Source organism: Hippoglossus stenolepis, chromosome 17 (genome assembly GCF_022539355.2).
Source record: "Hippoglossus stenolepis isolate QCI-W04-F060 chromosome 17, HSTE1.2, whole genome shotgun sequence".
NCBI lineage: Eukaryota > Metazoa > Chordata > Actinopteri > Pleuronectiformes > Pleuronectidae > Hippoglossus > Hippoglossus stenolepis.
Window position 1 is genome coordinate 11233883 of NC_061499.1, and position 24996 is coordinate 11258878.

Here is a 24996-nt window from a genome sequence, read left to right on the forward strand (position 1 = left end):
GTGATATAACAAGCGACTACACACAGCCTGAGTCAGTGTGGAGCAGGGCACTCGCTCCTGATGCTCCACTTTCTCCTAAACATGACTGATTAATGAGAGCGACTCCTTAACATGCCAAGGCTCTGACTAATGACAACCAACAATGTCGATCAGTTACAGTAATGACTGCTCCCAGTGAAGGTACAGGTTGCTTAAGTCTTTGGATACCGATGACAAAGGTTATTAGACTCAAAAGCCTGTCCCTGGTTTCATTTTCCAGATAATTACTTATGTGAGCGGTGGTGAAAGGCTTCCTATCATCAAACCAGGCACAGAGGTGAAAGGCTACTGGTGTTTGAGGAGCGAACAAAAGACGAGTCGGTCCACACAGCGGTCGAAAACACAGATAATCATTGTTTTGACATGAGTAATGAGTCTCGCTGTGGCGTTAAAGAGGTATCTTATCACAACACACCTTCCCTCATTGGGGTGTTTCAGTTTTATCTTTTTAAGGAGTCAGGAGGAAAGGATAAACCTGTTCTTACCTGTCTGGCTGTTGTTTGGAGCATGCTGGGCTTGAATGGATACAGGAAGGATGTTAATCTGAAAAACAAGTCGGACTGGGTGTGATGTCTGTGGCAGTTATCCCGTGGCTTTGTTGATTCTTTAAAAGAGATAATACAACCACAAGCAGTGAGGGTGTGTTACCTGCAGTGATTTTTAAACCACCTGGACGCTGCAGTATGAGTTCAGGCTGATTAGGCCTGTGGGCTGTTAATGACCAACCATATATAAGAGTGGGCAACTGAACTCACAGGGGCCCCAAAGGCCTGTATTTATTGTGTGTCAGCCGCTTTTGCAGTAATTTGATTTATTGCAATGTTATGTGGGAATAGAATATACAGCAAGTGGCTGCAAGGTGGGTCCTGCTTTACCTTGTTGTCTAGCAGTCTGATAGAGGGGAGGGGCCTCATGTCACACTTCATACAATGCATCTAGTATTTATACATTTGTGTTCAACCACATTGACTCTAAATTGACCATAGGTGTGAATGTGAGTGATTGATTGTTTCGTTGTACCTCGACTCTCTCGTGAAAGATGGACGCCATGTCAGATCCCCAAAAGTGAAGCCAAATTGACTCGATTGCCACCTGGTGGCTGGCTGCAGTATAAGTCATGAATCCTGCCAAATCCACAAGACATTTACGTTCAAAACTTGGTGTAAATTACGCCGTTTTGAGTCGAATTTGAATGCCGGGCTTACGGACACCTGGATGACACCACGGGAGCAGAATGGACGCATTTTAGTTTTTTGTTTTAGTTGTTTTTACGTTTGAAAAAAGTGGTCACCATTTACTTCAATTGTACTGGATTTGGCTGCAACACTGTTTACCCCTGAAACTCAGTGGACAGTGGTGAGTTGATAATGAGTGAATTTTCATTTTTGGGTGAAGTATCTTTTTAATTAAGCCATTTTCGGACATGACCCTCTGGGGAAAGTCATGCACACATGCACCTCCTCCGGAGAAAATACAGAGGAGCTGCGGAGGCCAGTGCAAATCTGAAAGCAGCTTTAAACTTCACCAGTGATTGCAGCTACAGCAGCGACATAGAGGAGCCAGTCAAGAACTTTTTGGAACAACATGTCACTGTAAAAATAAGATGGCCACCTTGAGTCAAGAGCTTTTATTGTCTCAGTGTTTGCACGGTGACTTTCAGGCTCAAGTCATAAAGCTCAATTTAGTTGACACGTCTCCATAAAGATAAGGTTTTAGGAGGTGTCCATTTGGATTAGCGGTAGATTTGTATCCATTTACAAACTACAGGCAGTGATTCCGCCCTTCGCTTCTTCAGGGTTAGCCCGACTGGTTGCTAGGCGACACAACTAGGCTGTACGGCGCGAGCGGGGCGAATAAATATTCATTGTAGTTACGTAGGCTCAGGTGTCGGTGACTCCGACCGTGACGCAGCCAATCACAGCGAAGGAGAGCGGCTCTAAAGGCGGAGGTGTGTTTAATGGCGCGCGGCCAACCGGAACCACCTCAGTGTGTGTGTGTGTGTGTGTGCGTGCGCGCGCGTGCGTGGGGCTGCGGGTGCCTAAACGAGCTGCAGGGGGCATCCTCGCCCTTGCTCGCGTGGAGATTTCCCCCCATCTCACTCACTCACTCACACACACACACACAAACACACACTCTCACACACACACACATGCACACGCACTCACACGCACACTCTCTCAGCCTCCTGCCAGACTCCCAGGCCAAACAGCTTCGCCATACGGAACATCCTGCCCTCAACGGAGAGGGGGAGGAGAGAGAGAGAGCGAGGGTAGAGAGAGCCTTGAGTGTATAGAGAGAGAGAGACACAGAGAGAGAGAGAGAGAGACAGGGAGAGAGAGACAGGGAGAGAGAGAGAGAGAGAGAGAGAGAGAGATAGAGGAGCTCTGACTTCTCCCGGCACTAACTATCGGGGCTCGTGCACATAAACTCGCAGGAGCAGACTGAGCGGAGGCCTCGCGGAGACACCGCCGCTTCAACCGGTGACCGGGAGCAGCGCGTGAAGCCGTGGATTAAAAACAAGCCGACAGCAGACGCATGGTCGCGCGGATGTGAAGTTGGACCGACTACCGACACTCACGCACCGAGAGCAGGCGGCAGGAGGCTTTTGTTCACCCCCCTCACCTCTTCCTCCTCCTCCTCCCCCCGAAGGCAGCGGCGGCACCGGGAGGCTGTGCACGCGCGCCCCGACCATGAAGCTGCCGTGGCTGCTTGCGCTCGCGGCGCTCCTCCTCGCGCACACCGCCGCGGTAAGCACGAGCCTCATTCACCTCACTCACTCACTCACTCAGATCCTTTGTTAACCGGGCAGCTCCTGAGTGTGCACCATGGCATTTTGTGTGAATGTGTGTGCGTGTGCAGCTACTGTTAACGAGACAGTGGTTCTCGGTGATCGGTAGGAAATCCTCCACTCGACCTACATAAGGCGATCAGCCCCTCATTGGACGACCGTGAGTCCCGTTAGGGGGGTTGGAGACTCCCGTGCACCCCTGCCCCCATGCAGCTCTTACGCACAGACACACACACTCACCAGCCTTTGTGTCTCAGTGTCGGGGTTTATTATGGCCTGCACCCCCTCGAGTCAGGGGGTGAGTGAGTGTGTGTGTGTGTGTGTGTGTCGGTAATTAGCGGGTTATCTCTAATTGAGCTTGATTACGGGTCTTTGTGCGGTGCCTCGGTCTGTGGTGTCTGTGTCACCAGCTCACATCCTGCCGTTAATTCAGGGGAGCCAGCTCCTACTGCGGCTTTAACGACTTTTGTGTGTGTGTGTGTGTGCGTGTGCGCGCGTGTGTGTGTGTGTGTGTGTGTGTGTGTGTGTGTGTGTGTGTGTGTGTGTGTGTGTGTGTGTGTGTGTGTGTGTCCCCGATCGCCACCTGTGAGGTGCGCGCTCCATTTTTAGCCAGATCTTATTGTCCAGATGCCAGAATCCAACCGGGGACGTTATCCCGTCCCGTCCGTCATTAACGGAGGTGTGTGTGTGCGTGCGCATGTTCGCAGCAGTGTGTGTCTGTGGCTAAATGTGGGTGGGGTAACGGGGAAGTTAACGGCGATGCGGTGCGCGAACGAAGGCTCGGTTGGAATGATGTCATTGGGAATCGCGACGGGGAAGCTGATTAGGAATGCGCGAACACCCCCTGCCTTCCTCAACACACACACACATGTACACACACCTCCCCAGATCCACGCCGAGCTTCACGCGCCCCCCACAGCGCGCCCACACCTTCCGTTCCGTTACCGATGGATCCAGATTTATCCTCTGAGGAGGAGGAGGAAGCTCAACGAGTCATTGAGAGAAAAAGAAGAGGGTGAAGAAAATATCAAAACACAAATCTGCTGCTCTATGTAAATTACGGAGAAAACAACAATTCCCTGTGTGACACAGTGAGTGTGTAGTTTTATTTATAACTGCACTGAGGCTTTAGCTCATTTATTTTCACATCTGCTGTGCTCAGTGTAAAATGTACAGTCCAGTGAAACCTGGAATAATACTTAAAGTAAAGTTTGCTGACACTTTTCAACAAAACTTTCACGTACATGGTTAAAGTTCTTCTAAGTTGAATAAAATTTGTACAAAAAAATATAAATATTTGAAGAAACGGTACTGATTTGGTAAGTAGACTGTATTTATTTAGCATTTTCCAGTCTTTTCAACCACTCTAAACCCTTTTACAAATTGCGTTAATCTCTGTAAGTGAAGTGTGATAATCTCAAATTGTGAATCTGTACGTGACAAGATCTTGGGGCTGGAAGCCTTCTGGTATCCATTTGTAGTTTGATCACGTTTGAGCAGGCTTCGGTTGCCCGAAGTTTAAGAACCTGGTCACAAATACGCAAATATTTCAGTGGCCAACCTTCGCCCTCTGTTCACTTCCAATCTGTGAGAGTGATTTTGCAATTAAAACTTTCGCTTCCTGTGGCAAAGCAAAATGCAGCGTGGCTTAGGGCGCGGCCAAACATTCAAATGTGAAGCGAATATCGCAAGTCAAAGTTCACCAAAGTTTTAACCCCTCGCCATGATTGGAAGTGAACGGGAGTCTTAGGTTCACAATGGACACTTTCGCGTAGGTCTGACCGGGCCTTTAGCGTGGAGTTCAACTTTGGTGAACTTTGACCCGAGATATTCACGTATGTGTGGCTGGGCCCTAACATTCCGTGTAGAGAGAGAAGGAGGCGGAACACATGGAACAAAATGCGTCGGTTGTCAGCCTTTTATCTGCTTTCATAAACAGGGCTTCATTGTCTTCATCAAGGACACTTCAAAATGCCAACGGGAGGCGCTGGGGAGCAAACTACAGACCCTCTGGTTAGTGGACGACCAGAGGTACCACCCAAAAAGTACAACAGAATACAACTTAAGCCCAGTATCATACTGTATATTACACCATCACAGTACAACTAGCTGCAATGTCGCACAATCACACTTCAAACGGCACAGATTTGAGTTGAGACTTGAATTCTGAATTATTATCTTGTTCACTCAGGGAAAACTGCTTTTGACCCAATATTTGTACTGTCAACATCTTGGAGCGCTGTGATACATCGCTGGTTTGTCAGAGGTTTTCAACACCACGCACGTCTACAGACACAGTGATTATTAAGGGGTCAGTCAGCTGCAGTCTTTGCCAGAGATCCTTGGCCTCCAGCAGATCTAATCTGTCTAGAAGTGTACAGATGGAGACAGGTGTGACACATATGCACACACACACACACACACTCACTAAAACACTGTTAGGAGAGCACAGATGGATGCAGGTGCTGCTTTTATAGGTAACACTCGTGAACTATATAAGTCTTGATAATTGCAAGACTCACCTCAAGCAACCTAGTTGTTGAAACACGCACACACTCACGCAGCGTTGTATGTAAGTGCTGTCAGGATCTTTCTTTAGAGGCCTCTTGGCTTTAAACCAAGTGACGTCTGTGTGTGTGGGGGGGTTTCTTTTGATGAGTGCTCTTGAGTGTTGTGTCTTTTTTTATATTTCCTGTTATCCAAGTTGTGACATCATATCCGTGCGGATGTATTTAACATGGGAGACCGATTTTCCCACAGACATCTGTTGTGTCCCACAGATTGTGTGTGTGTGTGTGTGTGTGTGTGTGCATCCGTCCATCTGTCCATCTGTCTGTGTGTGGGCTCAAAATAGTGAATATCCGCTGCCAAACTTGTGCTCCTTGAAGTGTGTGTGTGTGTGTGTGTGTGTGTGTGTGTGTGTGTGTGTGTGGCGGAAAAAGCGTTGTGTTCTTGAGGATCATGTTTAAGTCGCGGAATGAATCAGTGTTTTGTGCGTCCGACGGCAAACAAAGCCCCCCATAGAGAAGAAGAAAGCGAGAAGGAGCAAGAAAGAGGAAAAAATAGCCCGGACGAGGCGGATTGAGGGAGAGTGTGGAATGCGAGAGGCAATTTGACACAGGAAGTGGGTCCCTTCTCACTCTGCTGGAGGACAAAGTCCCCCCTCACACAGCAGCACACAAGCTGGCAGGTAGAAAACACTCCTGGGGTGGAGGAGGTATTTCAGGTGTGTGTGTGAAAGGATGGGTGATGGTATGGCGGGTCACCTTCCCTGCTGGATGGGAGGAAATGAAAAGGATCACGGTTCATATCCGGACCTGCATTCAGAGGGCTGATGTCTGGAGGTGAGCATGGACAGAGGGAGGGAGAATAATGATAGCCTTCAGTGAGAAAAACAACTCGCCCCCCTCTCCCTGTCTCCTCCCTTTGGCTATTTGTGTATGTGTGTGTGTTGCATATGTACACATGCTGCTCACCCATATCTGAAAGCAATTTCTTATCTCATTGGAATGACTGGCTTGGCAGATGCGCCGCATTTGACTGAAATTAGTTTTTCTGTCTGCTGGAGAAAGTTTCAGTGGTTTATGCGACTCAATAGAAATGGAATTTCCCATTTACTATTAGAGCGATAACAGTGTGTAAGGACGGAGAAACCTGCTCTCGCAATACCTGTTATTTCAGTGTGTCGTCCCTCCAAGCCGACGGAACAATGGGAGCTCAGAATTTGCAGCTCATACTGAACTTTAACTCAAAGCTCAACTCTGTGTAGCAAACTCTATCAATTTTAATTAGGATAAAACAGAGGGCCCTCATTATTGGCCCCAGGAGAGCTCAAAAGGCTTCGCTGCAATCTCCCTTTAACCTCTAATGTCAGGCTGCATACTAATAATTTACGCGTCACTCGTGAGTCTCGTCTGGATTTTTTCTGCAGTATTCCAATCAAGAAACTTGCGTAGCCTGAGAAGCGAAACTCGGGGCAAAAGAATTCCAGCGGGGACTGATTTTTCTTAATCACTGTGAGCTCGTGGTAACAAATCAAGTCAAAGCAGATAAGTGTTTGAGTTGAGCTGAGAAATGAATACAAGCCTTAGTGTCCTCATGACTAGATGATTAGAATTGACTCCTGCCTCAGTTCATGTAGCTCGTCTGTAAATGGTCGAAAATCCTGCAACTTGGCTTGTAGCTCTGACAAGACAGAGAGAGCCCATTACTCCAGTCTTGGCCACTCTCCATTGGCTGCCAGTGGATTTTAAAATTCAAGATAAAAAATTACTTGCCTATCAATTAGTAGCAAATGCACAATGAAGGAGGCTACAAGTCTAAGCGGCCATGCCCAAATAGTAAGAGGAGCAGAGGAGTTTTTTTTCTCCCCATGAGTCACGTTCATCATCATGAATGCACCAGAAACTGAGGCGCTCTCTCACCTCGCTATCTTACCTGGGCTGCATCTTTCACAATACTAACAAATAAATTGCCACTGCCCAAACATACATGGCTATGTTCGTGCCAATGTGTAAACTTACCGAAGTTAATTGTGTGTCATAACATTGTGCCAAAAAAGGTTCAGCATCAGTGTCTAGACTGCCAAAGTAAAAAGGAAGAAATTAACACATTCACCCAGGTGTAATTTTTCATCATTGGCGATCAGAGACTATTAAAATCTGTCAACTGCAGAGTCATTTGAACAGGGAGCCAATGCTGATCGTATCCGTTCACATCGCAGGCAAAAGCAAGATGATATTAGCTGTTAGTGGGTTTTTTGACCAAGGGAAAAGGGGCTTTACAGTCTATCAGATTGGTGAACCAGTGTCATTGTCAGGGCCCAAATTAAAATGAAAGCATTTGCTGTCTTTGCATTGAAACCTCATAACAGTTTACCTCTCACGATTAAGGCTATATTCAGTTTTTTCTATCCACATGGTTCTTTGGCCTTGTTCATAATATACGTGGCATTAAAATCTTTCATGGGTGAACTGATCAAAAGAGGGCAGCTCTAAGTACAAGTCCGACCGCACCCAAGTAAGCAGTGAGATCGGATTGCTCAGACCACATTCAGAGGTGGACTGTCTGCTCCACTGCTGTACACGCTCTTTCATGCTTCATTCAATTGCTTCTCAATTTACATAAACTGGCTTCAGAATATTCTGAAAAGCCATTAGAAATATAGAACGAGTGCGTCAAACGTCTTGGGCCGTTTGGTTTGCCTGGAACATCGTAAGAAATAGACCCAGTCTGTGTTGTTTTGATTTCGTCTTTTAATTTCCGGCAGACCAGGCACAGGAAGTGCATTGCTGCCTTCTGCCAATTTAAAAAGAAACAGCCTGCCAACAGTTTGGTTTTTGCAAAACAGAAATGGTATTTATTTGCATACAGGGCACGAAGATCTGATCACAAGCGATCGCATGTGGAGACATATTCTACCATCCGCTTGCAGTTGGATGGTTGGAGACATATTCTACCATCCACTTGCAGTTGGATCACCCTGTTCATCCCATTGTATAAAACCCTGTTTTCAACATTTTCCCCACTTTCCCAGGGAATCATTGGGCACTTTTGCGGGACTGATATCTGCGAGTGTATGAAGTTTGGTGCAGCTTGATTGAATTTAAGGGGACCTCCGGGCCTTGGCGGGCTGCGCTCTACTGAGTGCCCAGTTAGTTTCTCTTTTGTTGCCCTATTCTGCCTCTTTAAAACAGCTAAATGCTTTTATAGGGAAACACTTTATAACTGTAGTTTTGTGCCAGGCTGCATAACGAAACCCTTACTGCTGCTCATGCTGAGGTGTTGTACTTAATCAGCTGCGTGAATCTACGTTCATGCTGCCAGTCACAGCTTCGAAAGTACCCAATGTCTTCAATCATCTGGCTCCACCACATTGTGCAACACAAAACATTCCCAGTGGCATGCGTTCAAGTCGTCCCACGTATCAGAAAGAATGCTGCTATAGCCTCATTTCATGCAGCTGGAAACCCTGGCTCCTCTCACCATGACCAGTAACGCACACACAAGTGCAGACACGCCTGCTCGCATATGTGCACCGATGCACATTAGCGCTGAACTCTTGATTATCTGACACAAACTGAATTCACACGTGCACTTCTGCAGAGCCAGTGAATAGTTGTGGTTGGTGCGCGGCAGTTCTGTTGATTCGGTGAGTCAGAGGGAGACAGAGAACGCTGGAGGTGTTTTAGGTAGGTCACAACAGGCTGGAAACACAGGCCGCGTAGTTACTACACACACACACACAGATTCTCCTTCGCAGTAATTGGGCAGCGCTGCGCAGACACACTCGCATACGTATTCTCTGGAGAGGGGAGTTAGATGAATATAGAGACAAGGGGATGGAGGAGGAGAGGAGTGGAAAAAAGGGAGGTGCAGAGACCACAAGATAATGAGAAGGAGGGAAAGACCGGGGGAAATAAAATGGAGAAAGGTAAGGATGGAAAAAGTGTTACGGTAATGCTACAGCAGGGGAAAGGCGAACAGGATGCTAAAGGATCAAAAGACGAATAAAAAAGGGATCGGGGTGGAAAAGAGAGAGCTGGAAGCAAAGGGAAAGATTATTGGAAGAGAAAGAAGTAATATGGTAAAATTGGGATATGGAAGAGGGAGAGAGGGGAGAAATGAGAGCTGGATGATGGCGAGGGGATGGAGCGGGGCCAGGACGATGGAGAGATGGGAGCCAGGATGGAGGGATGTCGAGAGAGTGCGGGTGGGGGAGGGAGGCGTGTACTGCTCATTCCCAGGAGACCGTGCTCTACCTGCTCTCCACGGCCGTCGCCATGACAACCAGCATCGCTGTCGCTGTCACAGCTTTATTGCCCCCCTCTCTCTCCTCGCTCTTCCCTCACTTTCCCCTCGTTCTCTCGTTCTGCTCCATCTCATTTTGTTTCCTCGTCCTCTCTGTTGCCTCTCTCATTCACAGCTTTTCACGACTCATTCTGTTTTCCGACTCCACTCATTTCCTTTTTTCATTTTACTTCCTCCTCTCTCTGTTTTCCTCCATTGAACTGTTCCACTACAATAAATAAATTAAAAAAATAGAGAAAGGAAAAGATGGCAGTTAAGTCTCAACTTTACAGTTGTGTGTGTGTGTGTTTGTACTATTATAGGATTCTAAATTAGAGAGCATAAACCCATTGCCGTCCTCCAAAACCACAAAGCATTCTGGGATCTCTGTGTGTTAGAGCTTTCGCTATAAATAAAACCCTCAGAAACAGGGCGCCTCTATCCCACTAACAAACGTGTGTGTGTGTGTGTGTGTGTGTGTGTGTGTGTGTGTGTGTGTGTGTGTGTGTGTGTGTGTGTGTGTGTGTGTGTGTGTGTGTGTGTGTGTGTGTGTGTGTGTGTGTGTGTGTGTGTGTGTGTGTGTGTTTCACCAGCATATTAACGCTGCTAAGATGCCGTCATTCTTCACTCGTATCGTGGGCATCCCTACTGTAGGTGCTACTGTCTTTCCTGGCCCGTTTCTGTAACAACTGGGTAATTGAGTTAACGAAGGGCCGGATGGGTGGGGTCACACAGAGCTGAAACCCAATGCGGTCCAATGGGACTGCTGGAATGTGTATTTCCTGCCAGGCGGCTGATAAGAGGCGGGTTGAGGCCGTGATAAGGCCGGCCTTCTTCACACTCTCGACCAGGGTCATCGTCTTTGTGCGGCTGGCCCCCGTCTGACCTCCCCCACTTGAACCCCAGGCCCCCACCCATCTCCCCCTCCATCTGTTTGCCCATTTGTTTGTCTGATGGTAATCGTCTCAGCAAGTTGTGATTACTCTTATTTTTTTGGTCTGTTGAAACTTTGGACATTTTTAGTCTTAATTTAAGTATTAATAGTTTAGTTTAATCTTAAAATCATCACAAAAGCTTAGTCTTCATCTTGTAAATGAGTTTAAGCAAGACATTTAAGATGTCACCTTGGTCTTTATGAACGGAGAAAAAAAGACGTTAGATGAATCAAATATAACAGTCTAGAGCTGTAACTGTTTAATCTTTTGCAGTGTTTCAGCCATTTATTTAGAAATGATATGTCTGCGTTCACATTTTATAGACTAGACTATTTTTCTACAGATACTTGAGTTGGTATTGATTTGGCCATAATCTAATATACTGTTTTATCAAGTGTGTAATATTTCTATGATCTAGTAAAAATCAAACTCCAAAACCTTGGAACAAAGTTGCAGCTTTATCTTCAGGCCACTGCTAATGACGCCCGATCTCCCCTGCTCCCAATGCTCTGTGTAAAGAGTTTTCTTGTCATTGGCTCAGCCACTTTCTGACTAGTGCTATCATTATTCCTCTGGGAGTCCATATTTGAAAATGGCCACTAGGGCCACTGAGAGCTCTGTAAGTTAGTCTGCCACTAACAGTGGGAGAGAGTGCTCGTAAATGAAGAAAGAGACGAAGATAGAGAGAGCGTTCTCCCTGGGGAGCGCCTTTAAGGCGCTGCAGGAAAGACATAAAGATCGGGTAAAAAGGGGGAAGTTAAATGCATGCTTGCACAGGACGGGATGTATAAATGTTTTGGCGTCCAATTTGTTGTCACTTGATTTCGTCTTGTCTCTAATCTGTCAATTATCTTTATCTCGTGTTTTTCTTTGACAACAAAAAGAATTTGTCGGTTTTAATTTGCAAATATTTGGTTTCTGGTGTGTTTTACATAGAGACAGATGCAGAGTTAATCAGTTTTTATTTTTGATATTAATTCAGTCTTATCTGGGTTGTCATCCTCATTGAACGGGGGGTTCTTACAGTAATATTTCATCACGATTTTATTAGATTGTGCACGGCAGCGGATCTGCTCGTCTGCATACTGATTCGAACGACCTGTACGCGTGTGTTTGTGTCTCACTGGTTATGGGTTATTATAGGATGGACACAGGAAGTGAGTATTTATAGAGCTGGCCTTCAAGCCTGAGCTGGAGAGGGAGCTTTCTGAGTGGTGCACAAAGGGGGAGTTTTATAGGTGTGTTACATGTGCGTGTTTGCACGTGAAACGGAGGCAGAGAAGGTGATGAAGCAGCAGCACAGGGAGACTGCTTGTGAGAACGAGAGCGAGAAATACTGTGTGCGAGAGGCATGTGACTGTGTATGTGTGCGTTTGAATTATTTAGCCCAGCGTCCCGACAGAGGAGTGAACGAGGTCAGGAGCTCATTGCTGCAACATTTTCCCTCTCTCCATCCATCCATCTCTACACCATCCACCCACCAGCTCCGCTCCTCCTCCTCGTCTTCGTCCTCCTCTCCCTCCATTGTCACCACTGTGGAGCTGCTCGTTTATTCTGCTCGTCTTAATAAACAGGAACTTGGTAACAAAAGGCTTTTACCATATGTTTCTCACGTCTCCTCAATTATCAGCGAGCCGTGAGGGAAGAGCATTGATCCAATTAAATACAGACTGTGTGTGTGTGTGTGTGTGTGTGTGTGTGTGTGTGTGTGTGTGTGTAAATGTGTGTTTGTGGGTGTGTGTGGACCTTCTGAGTGAACCTTTTGAACTCTGTTGGTTTAAAGGGCTCTTTCAAAGGCGTTTGCAGTTTGAATGAGCCACTGATGCTAACGAGGTGTGTGTGTGTGTGTGTGTGTGTGTGTGTGTGTGTGTGTGTGTGTGTGTGTGTGTGTGTGTGTGTGTGTGTGTGTGTGTGTGTGTGTGTGTGTGTGTGTGTGTGTGTGTGTGTGTGTGTGTGTGTGTGTGTTCTGCAATATTGCTTGGTGGTTGCAGCAGGGTTCTTTCCCATAGGACTTTTATTTAAACGCCTCCATTCTCACACACACACACACACTTCTGCGGCAGCAGGTGATTCATTCTTAATCTTTCATTCCAACAGTTGTGGATTAGCCCTAATCTTAGCAAGCAGAAATCCAGGTCTGAAAGCCTGAAGAGTGTGTGTGTGTGTGTGTCTGCCTGTCTTCTCAAGTGTGCTGTTTATTTAGCGAGTGTGAGACATGATAATTGTTTCCCTTGTTGAACTGAGTGGGGGGTCTGTGTGACAGGACATGATATGACTGCGGCAGATCCGCATGACAGATTGACAGGTCACACAAAACAAAGGGAGGGTTGAGACAGAGGACACACTTCAATTATCCTTTACTGACATGTAAGTTAAATATTGTAATTGGGTTATAATTAACTCAAACTAATGATTATAATTATTTTATAATTGAGTGGAAAACAGATGCATAATGCATAAAAAACATATATTTGTATTCTGTTTGTTTTTTCTGTTTTGCATCTGTCTCGAGTTAGAAATGTCGTCAACACGCCCACTCGCTCGCTGTGACTTCTACTTGTTGTACTTTTCCCTGCTGTATTCTCACATGGGCCCACTCTGACATTTTGCGGACATTTTACCAGGGGGCTGGGTTGAGAAGTTCTGCAAAGCAGCTGGATGAACTAACTCGGAAGCTTGAGTTCTCACACACAGCCCCTCTGCAAAACTTCAGGCAAATGGGCAGAGTTCTGTGCATGTCTGAAGTTTTACTGTCTCTGATGTTGAGTAGAGGTGCAGGTTAAATTTGAGGTTTTATTAGTGCAGATACAACACTTGGATTAAAACATACCTCACTTTGAGATATGAGCATTTTTTTCCCTACAAAACCCATTTTCCAAGCAAGAAAAAAGAAGCCAAGGGTCTCAAATGATAAATGTTGTCGTCATACCAGCAGTTGCAAAAGAACTTTGCCCGAATAAGGTAAGTAGGGCTGCAACTAATGGCCATTGACAAAAAAACTGTGTAGTCTATGAAGATTAAAATAGCATTTCCCAGAGTCCAACCTAACAGGGTTTGACAAACAGCCCAGAACTGAAGGATATTACATTAAAAAAAAAACTGAAAAATAGCAGCAAATACTCACATTTAAGAAATTGAAAGCAGCAAATATTTGGCATTTTGCTTGGAAAAATAACTTAATGACGAACTGAATGTAAAATTTGCTTATAATAAATGTTTTGTTTGGTTAAATCCAGTCTAAAAAAAACGCAAAAAAGTTGAAGTTAAAGAAAACTGACACAGATTGGACATTTACAAGCTTGAGTCTTTGATACTCGGCTATGGAAATGCGTGGGTACCAAAAAAGACCTGAGGTTCAATTCCCAGTTGTAATTGCAAAGTAATTTTAAAGGTCTGTGCAGTTGTCTCTGTCTCCCATTTATACCCTGTGCTGTTGGTACCAAAAAAAGCAGTGAGGTTTGGGTGTCACGGTGGCTTAGTGGTTAAGAGGCGTGCACCACACTGTGATTGCAATGTTCCCAGTTCAATTCTGGCTGGGGACCTTTTTCTTACTCGTCCTTCCCCCCTTTCTATCACCTCATTTCGTCATATCCAAAAATACTTAACACAGCAAATGAGGTTTAAAACCCAACTTTAACTGTGATGAGAAATATTTGGTTTAGTTACTGCTGAGCATAAATTGCATCTTGTGTCATCATCTTGTTTATTTTAACACCTGATCATGGAATTGTTGATGATTGGAACACAAAAAGAAAATGGAACAAAGCAGCCGCAAGGTGTGGCGACAGATCTGAAAGTGATTATTGTGTGGAGATGGAGCGAGAGGGGATTTGAAGCGAACGAGAGGGGGACGAGGTCAGAGGCAATCACCGACCAAAGTGATATGAAAGGACACGGTGGCAGGTGAAGAGAAGAAAAGGAGGGAGCGGGCGGGGAAAGGAAGAGAACGCTGCAGACAAGGGGAGGAAAGGCAGGATAGAATATGTAAAAAGTAAAATAAAGATATGAGAAGCTAATAAGAAAATGGAGGGAGAGTGGGGGAGGGTCTGGCTTCAGGTGGAGCCAAAGATGATAAAGGAGCTGATTGGGAAGTGGGGGGGAAAAAGAGAAAATGGACAGGAGAGATGGATGGATGGGGCAGACGAGAGAGAGAGAGAGAGAGAGAGAGAGAGAGAGAGAGAGAGAGAGAGAGAGAGAGAGAGAGAGAGAGAGAGAGAGATGGTTAACGCAGGCCTGTAAAGAGCTTAGGGCAGCTGAGACGGATTGAATGGAGAGAACAACCTGGACAGGATTACAGCGAGAGAGGAGGGCTGTAAGAGCGAGATCGTATCATAACCCATATATTTCCCTGTCGCCGGCGAACACATTCTGTCTGGTTTACAGCGTCGCTGACCGCTCTGCCTCCATCAAGCTCCCCAGTCACACTTTAATTAAACCGAACCAATAGTACCCAGGAATTAATGATTGCTGATTGTTATAGCAAGCACTCAGGAGCTAATCTATGTGTTAGACAATAATTCTCAAGCCATTAGTTACTTAAATCCACCTTTTAATTAATTAGTTGGTGAATAATGTTGCGCACTGAGGGGTGACGCTTTAACTTCTTTAACTGTGCTGCAGAAGATGAAGAGAAGAACAAACATGTAAGTGATTATATTTATTTAAGAGTTGATTCATTAGAGGCTGAAGGAAGAAAACACCGTCTGAACAACAGGGAGCATCCACCTGAATAATAATGACTTCACGTCTATACATTTCACTACGGACGCACTGATTTATCTGCTGAACATCACCATCAGCCGATATTGACCTTGTCGACTGCCATCGGCAAATAAGATGACATTCACAGATGGCAGGGGCCGAAGTTTTATCTGTTGCGGCGCATCGATTTTTTGCGCCGGCTAAATGTTGTGCTGGTTGTTTGAGGTCTGTAGCTTCAGATTCAGAGAAAGTAACGACCCTTAACAGCCACCGGCCGTCATGTGACAGATGCTTGTTGTAAATTCGTGCTCATTCAAAGATGGTGCGATGAGGGGAAAGAAAAAACGGTATTTTCGATATAAGTTTATCTTGGTAGTTTAGCCTGGACATAAACAAGCAATATTTAGTGGGTTTTAGGGGAGATTACATTTGATCCACACAGCAGCGTCTCCTGCTGTGGAGCTTTTTTATCATTTACGGTTGGTTTTACACAGGTTTTGATTTAGTCTCCTGACAGATATGCAGTCACCAAACCTTGCAAATAAGTGTATTTCCCCCCCAACTTTTTTTTTTTATGTGAGGCCATTACAGGTTGCATGTCTGAGCTGCAAAAGTGAATGTCCCTGCTCAGATTATTTCATTTGATCATTTTAAGAAACGCAAGGATGAAAAATTTATATTTTTTGAAGAGACAATGCAAAAATGGATGAAAAATAGAAAAAAGAACAAATTAACCAAATATTTTGTATGTGTTCCCAAATAAACCATCGTTCCTCCTTGGAAACCAAAACAATTGGTGGCATGAAAACTAATAGATTATTCTCTTGTTCAGTCCTGCAATAATTTAGTTTGTTATTATTCTGGTTATTGATTAATTGACTAGTCACAGTGTAAAGGCCCCAAAGAAGACGGCAAATCCTCACGTTTAAAAACATGGAGCTGTGCGAGAAAAAAAATTACTTATATGTTTAATGCATTCGTTTTTCCGTCATTTCAGTTTTCAAAATCCCCGTCTTCCTTTAAAAGTCACCCAGCTGCTCTGCACGACGGAGTCTACAGAGAACACATGAGCCTTTCACTGAAGAGAGAAAAAAAACAGGGCAAACCAAATGTCTAATTTCCCGTCCTTGTTTATCATGTTGGCTCATGAGTGCTTCCAGTCTTCTGACATTGATTCATTAGAGTTAATCAGTATCTCAAGATAAATATCTTATGAGGTCACAAGCATCCAGGCTGCGTGGCCCCGCTCACCGCTCCCGTCTTATCTGGAGCTCGCTCCGTCACCAGATCTCACGACCTGCATAATTAGTGCTCGATATCCAGAGTCGTTATGATACATGAAGAATCAATCAGCTATCTGGCTGCTGCTGGCCGTCACTTGGCCTGCAGTCATTGGCCGCAATCTGCCCCCAGCCTTGGGATTGGCTGCACCTCCGCCAAAGTCAGGCGACCAATGGGAGGGGGCCAAGAGAGCGTGGCAAGGTCAGCTGCTCGGGATGCCCCCGGAGCAGCAATTTGTTTACCTCGTGCGTGTGTGTGTGAGAGATGTGAAATCATAATAATACACATCATGCCGACCTGCGCGCACACACACACACACACACACACACACACACACACACACACACACACACACACACACACACACACACACACACACACTGGCAAAAAGGTGCATCTTTCAATCCCATATTGAATTACACAGGGCTGATTGGATTTCTCTCCCCTGCTTCAAAGACAAAAACGCTCTTCTCTCGTTCTCCTCCTACCCGCCTCCGGCCCCATCATCCCTCCATCCCTCACTGTTTTTTCCCCCTTATTTCAAGTACTCTCAATTTAAGCACGGCTTCTCCAAAACTCTGCCTTTTATGCGTTGATTTTTATCCTTGGGGTCTGTATAGTCGCATGACTGTCATTAGCCTGATTACACAGGCTGTAATTATATGGACACACACACACACACACACACAGATGCTGCCTTGTGACTCGCATCACTGTATATGGGGAGAAATGTGATTCTAATCATCGTCTGTTTGTGTGTGCATTTCCTCGTGTGTGTGTGTGTTACGCTTTTCGATTCGGGGCTGAGAGGAGACCATTGATTACCGTTTTTTGAGTGTACTCTGAGTGCCTCTCTCTCTCTCTCGCTCGCTGCCACACAAAGGCATCATGGTCTGCGGGGCTCTCTCTCTCACACGCAGCCACATTGCTGAGCCCTTTTGAAAAGTTCCTTAGAAACACAAGAAAAGTTCCAGCCACAGGCACCACGCCCTCCCACTGGCCCTGCAGAAATGGGCCCATTGAGTCAGGCTATAATGACCCTCTCTCACACACACACACACACACACACATGCACTCATAAATCCGCATTCGGCCTTGCTCCCTCTATCTCTCTCTCTCTCTCTCTCCACTACTTCATAGAAGCAGCCACAAAAACGCAGTCATTGACCAACCAGCCAACCCGCAGCATTCACTGCTCTCTGCAACATTTCTCCACTAAACATCACCAGACACACACACGCACACAATCACAAGCACACACATGCACGGCGGTGTATTGTGTAGTGTGGGAGCAGCAGTTGTGTCAGAATCTCAAGGCATCTCTGGCAGCAGGACAGTGACACACACAGATGCATGTTTCATAAGGTCATATATAATGGAGGAGTATTTCACGCAGAGAGGCCTTGTGTGTTTGTGTGTCTGTGTGCGTTTGTGACTGTGTGTGTGTGTGCTAGCCTTGAGATGTGGTCTTTAATCCTGCTGGATTGTCAGATTAGTGTAACAGCTGGGTCCTACATACAGATATGCATCTCTGTGCCTCTCTCTCTCTCTGTATCACCCCTCCTCCCATCATACTGCTCCTCCATATTTCACCAAGCGCTGAGTGCATCTATGCATTAGTGTGTGCGTGTGTGTGTGTGGCAGTCTCACAGCTCCAGTCCATTACACGGTTACAGGCCGCCTGATGTGTCGCTACGCAGTCATGTGACCTCCACTGAGTCTGCGGCAAGTCTCAGTGTCAGCTGCTCGTTTTATTGGAAGAACGGAGACATTGCAGGTTAAACACACTCGGCCTCCCGGGGGCCACAGTTCCTGCTCCTTCAGCCCCGATCCGATGAATGCTTTTCCTGTTGCATTAGCAGTTAACATAGTTTGGTGAACAGTAAACAGTGAGGCTGACATGAATAAAATATGACATTACATTGCTTTACATGCATGAATCCACCTAAGGAAAACTACTATACCTACCAGGGTTTCCTCAGCCACACACACAAAAAAAATGAGAAAACGAAAAATGCTATTGAAGTAACTAAATGGCTAAATCTTCACATCATGAAGAATGATGAGAAATTCTAGGGGAAACACTTTATACAGAGCTAAGTAGAGAGAGAACAGTATATGTTGTTGGAAAGAGGTCAGTATTTTGCTTGTAAGAAGATGACGGAGAGGACTGATCATATTCTGTTACATTTTGGGTGAATTATTTAAAGTCAGTTTCTCAGTTTAAAGGCCTCCGTAGTCGTTTGCATAAAAGAGGGAGTGCAGGGAGCATTAATGAGGATTAATGGTGATGCTTGCAACGAAAAGCTTTGGTAACTGATATGAAGTAATGCTCTGTTAAGGGTTTGGTAGCAGATAAACAGTGTGAGATGAAAATTGAAAAAAACTTAAAATCGGATTTAGATTCAGACAATCCAGATGCATGTTTTAATTTTTTTTCATTCCTCCACTGTGCACCTGTTCTGTCCCTGCAGCTCTCTGACCAAGCCACTCACTGCACCATATTTAGCAAATGCACGACTTTCCACGAGGCCATTCATCACTTGGATCATCTTTTGTCCTTTATAACTCAGTGGAGAAAGATAATATTAGAAAGATAATATTAGTGCTTGGATGCTTTTCAGCTGTGGTTTGGTGCTGCTCGGAGACGGCTTCAGGTCCCGAGTGAGCGGGAATAACAAACTAGAGCCAGTGTAATGCAATCCTCCCTCAGGTTTTGTGCGGGGGAATTAATACGACCAGCAGTGACTGCGATTGTGGATCAGCTATGGTAGCGCTATCAGAAACGTTATTGGCAGAAAGAACTAAAAATAGTGGAGGGAGTAAAAGTGTTTCACTTATTTTCTGGCTGTTGAACATGAGCGTGTTTACATTTCTTTCCCGTGGTCCACGTTTATCGGTCATGGGGAGCACTCGGGTGTGAAAAACTGAGAAAAGCATGCAGGACGAGATTAGAAATGTGTTTGGCAACGGACTAAATCAGCCTTCCCACTCAGCATCATGTCCACTTGGGCGCTGGAGAGCAGTTTTAGATTATTACATATTTAAAAATAACACAAGCAGCTATAAAAGTCAGACTTTATTTTTGTTTTAAACCTTAAAATTAGTCTGACATCCAACACACTTTCTTTATTAATCCCCCTTGCAGCCACCCAGAACCACTTCCCATCTCTTAAACAGCTTAATCAGTGTAAAATTGCTCAGCAGGTTCCCTCATGCAAACACAAAGTGATGGCTGCTGATGACCCCCCGCTGCAGCTGTTACTGTACTGAATCTCTTGACGCTAAATAATAACCCGCCCTTTAAGAGTTGGAGCTTCTTTTTTTTTTTTACTTGGCTCACTGCCACAAAAAGAGGCCTGGGAGGCTGAATGAAGTGAGGAGGAGACGTTCATGACAGACATTTCAGCCATGACTGTAAATGTATGTATTTATCATACAGCTGAAGGAATCAATTTGATAGAAGCTGTATGGTTTGGAGCCACAGGGTGAACGCTGCGGATATAAGGCTTGACAGCATTTACTGCGGAAAACATTCTTGCATTTTTTCCGTTTGAAAGAACATTATAACCCTTGATGAAATGGTTTCATAAATCTGTATTTGTACTGTACTTATTATTTTGAATAACAGAGATGATTGAGAGTAAGTTGCATTCACGATTTTTCAGTTTGTGCATTATAAAAAACATTTTTTTAAATCCCAAACATGAACAAAATGATTTCAACCATAGACTGTATATAAGATGGACAACATGACGGCTCTCTAAAAGAGAAGCCAAAGCGTCTTGATCGCCCCCTGGTGGCTGGCTGCACTGTAAGTCATAATATGAGCCCCATAGCCCTATGAATAACACTACTGCTCCTTTGTTCCCAACTGAAGTATCTATAGATATCACACAACTTAAATGTTGTCGATACATTCATGTTCCCCTCAGGATGAACCCTAATGATTTTAGATTTGCCTCAGATGTACTTTGTATAATGTGCTAATTAGTGAACGTTAGCGTCCTAACACTCCAAACAGACTGGACTTCCCTACTTCCATCCCTTGATCGCTACTGTGACTCTGGCTCCAAATGAGCAAGATGTGGAATACAGTGTAAAAACAAGTGAGCACACTGTGTAAGGCTATACTCTGCTGAGAAGAGGGGCCCTTTCATGTGTCCTAACCTCAGGGGCCCATTGGCTCATCATGTGTCCATGAATAGAGGAGTGTATTCTAAGACTTTATGTCACCTTGTGTTCACAGAGACAGGATTTCTTTGACCCCCCTGGCTGTAGCGTGCAGGTGTGAGTTGTTTGAAGGTTCACCTGACGTCATTGCTACAAGACACTGTCTCGACATCTGACCCTCTCTGTCTCTCTCTCTGTGTGTGTGTGTGTGTGTGTGTGTGTGTGTGTGTGTGTGTGTGTGTGTGTGTGTGTGTGTGTGTGTGAGACTGTGTGTGTGTAAGCGTGTGAGACTGTGTGACTGTGCAGAGCTGTTCTGTGTTAATCTCTGCTAAAGGTGGCAGGTGTCTTAACCAGGCCATCACCTGGTAACCCTCTCTCTCTCTCTCTCTCTCTCTCTCTAAGACACACACACACACACACACACACACTGCCTGCCCTCTCATCTCCTTGTCTGACAGTAAGTGTGTTAACATCCATGCTGGCTGCCACCCAACCCGCCCAGCTGGTGAGAGAGGAAGAGCAGGGCGGGGAGAGAGACCAAGCGGAAAAGCAATAAAAGATGGAGGGAGATTAGAGGTCACTATACCGACCGGGTCGGGGATCCACGCTGGAGAAGAGGCGGTGGGCGTGGAACAGTACAACCAGTAAACTGACTGCAGTTTTTTTTTTCCGGCAAGTGGTCCAGAGCGTACGTGCCAAGTGGTCATGACCCTTTTCCAGGTAGAGAGCTATCAACAGTCCACTTTTGTCACTGAGTGGCATGGCTCAAACTCTGCACCTCTTATCGGTGTGGGTCAGACTGCAGAGGAGCGGACACAGACATGGCATTAAATCAGCAGCTGCATTGCAAAGTGTGGGCACTCCACCTACAGTGAATTAAACTCCATGAAGATCACTTTACCTCATTTCAGGCCTGATCTCTCAACTTTTGACAGATGATTATTGTTTTTTTAGCCACAGCTCTCATTACATGTTTGGCATCCAGCATTTTAGCTCAGACAGGACACCCTCACAGGGGTATAAAACGTTCCCTGCAACAATGGTGGACATTTAGTTTGGTGGTGTGGCTCTGCTCATGTCATGGTTGGGGACAAATATGAGTTGGCTTGACATGGACTGTCTATTAGTGGCTGAAATGCACATTGTTAATTAGCCATGGTCACACTGGAGGATACCTGCACAGTTCACCTAAGCAGTTTTCAGACATGAACTCTGGAAAATGTCCGGAAAATTGGGTACGGACAATTCCCAGAGTTTGCCTATTACAAATGAAGTATGCGGCAGGAGATTGTCCAGCTCAAACGCATTCACAACAACAGGAAAATGTTCAGAACATTCAGGAGGCAGCACAACGGCTCCAGCGTCGGCCCTTATGGCTTATCTCCAATCTTGTGCTCTTTCCAAATTGAAATCTTCATCCTCCACGTTCATGGCGCCTCTTTCTCATCTTGAGGTATTTGTATTCTTCCAGTTTCGTGTGCATTGCGTGTTAGAAAAGTTATCAGCTCACTTGCTCCGAGTTAGTAATATTCTCACATGCACTCACTCCAGAAGCGGATGCACAGTACGTCTATACACAAGGAGGTCAGGGAGGTAAATTGCTGAAGGAAGTCTGGTGAATATGGATACAGGGCTCAGCTTTGTTGTCTACAGATTCAATAAATATCAAATGTGACATCATTTAACATGAGTCGGTACCACGAGGCTGCACAATTACAACCGTTTTATCATCTAGTGGTTTCTAAACACGTGGGGGTCACAAGATGAAGCTGAAAGATCACAAGACGTTTAATGGAATAGGAATAAAAATACTTTGATGCAAGTGGACACTGTTTAAGTGTGAGGGAATATAAATCATTGGTGTTTTAATCTGGATACATACTGAGATGATTTTGTTCACGGGACAGACGGTGGGGGGCTGAGGTTGAGACTGTAATGTCTTGGGAGTCGCGATCACGCTGGTGTGAACTAATCACGTGGCCTCACAGCGTAAATACAAAAGAAAATAAAAATTACTTGACTGGTCATATAGGCAATGTTGTGCTGCAAAGAAATATGCTAACCATTAGCGACACCTATAGATTTATTTGGTAATTTCAAGATGCAATTTCTGTAAATCCTCTGGATAATAAAAAAGGATGTCTTCTAAATGAACACCATTGGGGGAAAAATGGACTTAAAGACTTCAGTGGACACGAACACAGGGTCCTCCATTGTTCCTCCTGTTCTCCATCAACGTGCAGTAAATGGAGGGACAGATAGAGGAGTGGGACTCACAGATGGTGCCAGGGAGCAGAGGGAGTATTCAAATGATTCTTCACAGTTTCAGAGCTGCTGCAGCAATCGAGGACATTCGCTCCGATAACATCTCACATATTAAAAAAAAACACACAATAATTACTTCTCCCAAGCTTAGCAGCATTGCAGCTATAGCTTAAAATGTGTGTGTTACCGTGTGTGTGTGTGTGTGTGTGTGTGCCAGGCATTGTGCAGCAGCAACCGCAGCCTCTTGGGTTACTGAGGAATGCATTTGAAGACAATCATAATGAGGCTCTGTATCTGCCCAGCTGTAGCCTGAGGGGGATCTCTGAACTATACGGAACTGGACCAGCCAAGAAAACAACCAAATACATCTTCTTTGGATCCCACGTCTGCCAAGGACACATTCACCGGATGTGTGTGTGTGTGTGTGTGTGTGATGAATCAGTATAACTACCTCTACTTCCTATTGTATAATTATATACAGCCATCGTTCCTACAGACAAAACACACACATTGCAAATTGTCATATAACACACACACACATACACACACACACACACACACACACCGTGTCTCATTGTCAGGTTGCTGCAGTGTTGCTGTGTTCATATCACACACACTCAGCCCCATAATCTTGCATTTTCTTCCGAGTCTGATCCTAAATTAAAATCTGGAACAAATCGTCTCCTGTGGAATATTAATATTTGTGAAGCCGCAGCATTGTGAGCTCAGGTATAAAATCCCGGCTTTGAACCTGTAAAACGAGCTCACAGACACACACACACACACACACATTATCACACACACACAGCCGCTATAGTGCATAGGATTAAATGTATACTTCAAAGCCTGTTGTCAGCTTCAGATCAGGTTTCCACCTGAGTCACGGCTCAAAAGGACATACCTGTGTTCGCTTTGTCAGAACATGACATTACCTTAACAAACACCGATTCTTTTTCTGCTCCGTCCTTCAATTTAGTTTTCCCCTTCTCTTTTTACACAAGTATACCTAATTATATACTCCAAGCTCCCAGATTGTTTTAAAATGACTCCAACTGGCACCGCACCTCTCACAATGGCACTGCTTCAGACGTTGCCAGAAACCAAGATTGAATTCACCGCGCAGATCCAGCGGTGTATACAGCTGTCATCTTACAGTTTCCTTTTTAGAACAACTGGGAACAAAAATGCAGCGGTGGAGGAAAATTTAGGGCAACATACAGATGATTTTGGCCCCAGGTTATGTGTGCAGTAGACGAGCGCCGGTTGCGTCTCATTGTGGTTAGTTAGCAATGTGGCACAGGCTGAAAGTATAGCTGTTTATAGCTCCCGAAACGCAGGCGAAATGCAGAGCTGGCCCTGTTCGACTCCCCCCAGAATCACATAAAACCCACACAAATACGTCTGAGGGGTATTTGTGCGCCCATGTACACACACACCACAAACAAAACCTGTGATTATACCCATTCAGACATATACACACACTGTAATTACATACAGTGACGCACTGCTGCCCGACATACCGTGATTTCACAGATATAATATTGTATCGTAAATAAAACATGTCGAGACCCAGGAGGTGCTTATACATTACTATTAATGGTTGGGATAAACATGATGCACACTGAAAAACAAAAACCACACCACCACCAGAAATGGTGTGTGTGTGTGTGTGTGTGTGTGTGTGTGTGTGTGTGTGTGTGTGTGTGTGTGTGTGTGTGTGTGTGTGTGTGTGTGTGTGTGTGTGTGTGTGTGTGTGTGTGTGTGTGTGTGTGTGTGTGTGTGTGTGTGTGTCGGGAACTTGTAAAAAAAAAAGAAAAGAAGAGGCGGGCCCTGGGGTGGACTCTGGAGCCGCCTCGGGGGTCGGATGTGTGTTTATTTAAGTGTGTGTTTTGGAGTCACGCTGAATTTCGGGGGCTAGCCTCGAGATAAGGAATGGAGTTTAAGATGAAAGGGAAATGGGGCGAGGATGGGGGGGATACACTGGCACGGAGTTTGTGGATCAGAGGGGGGAGGAGAGGGGAGGCG

General features: G+C 45.3%; 1 protein-coding gene across 2 annotated transcripts in view; it reads left to right on the forward strand.

Annotated features, from left to right (window-relative positions):
• The first annotated feature begins 2200 nt into the window (after nucleotides 1-2200).
• sdc3 (syndecan 3) overlaps nucleotides 2201-24996 on the forward strand; it is a 35838-nt gene continuing 13042 nt past the window's right edge. Inside the window, exon 1 of one of the 2 annotated variants that reach the window (XM_035182874.2) lies at nucleotides 2201-2786. In XM_035182874.2, coding sequence (XP_035038765.2) covers nucleotides 2730-2786 — 57 coding nt within the window. In that variant the 5' untranslated portion in view covers nucleotides 2201-2729. The remainder of the gene's footprint in view (nucleotides 2787-24996) is intronic. The other variant, XM_035182875.2, reaches the window with a different exon arrangement.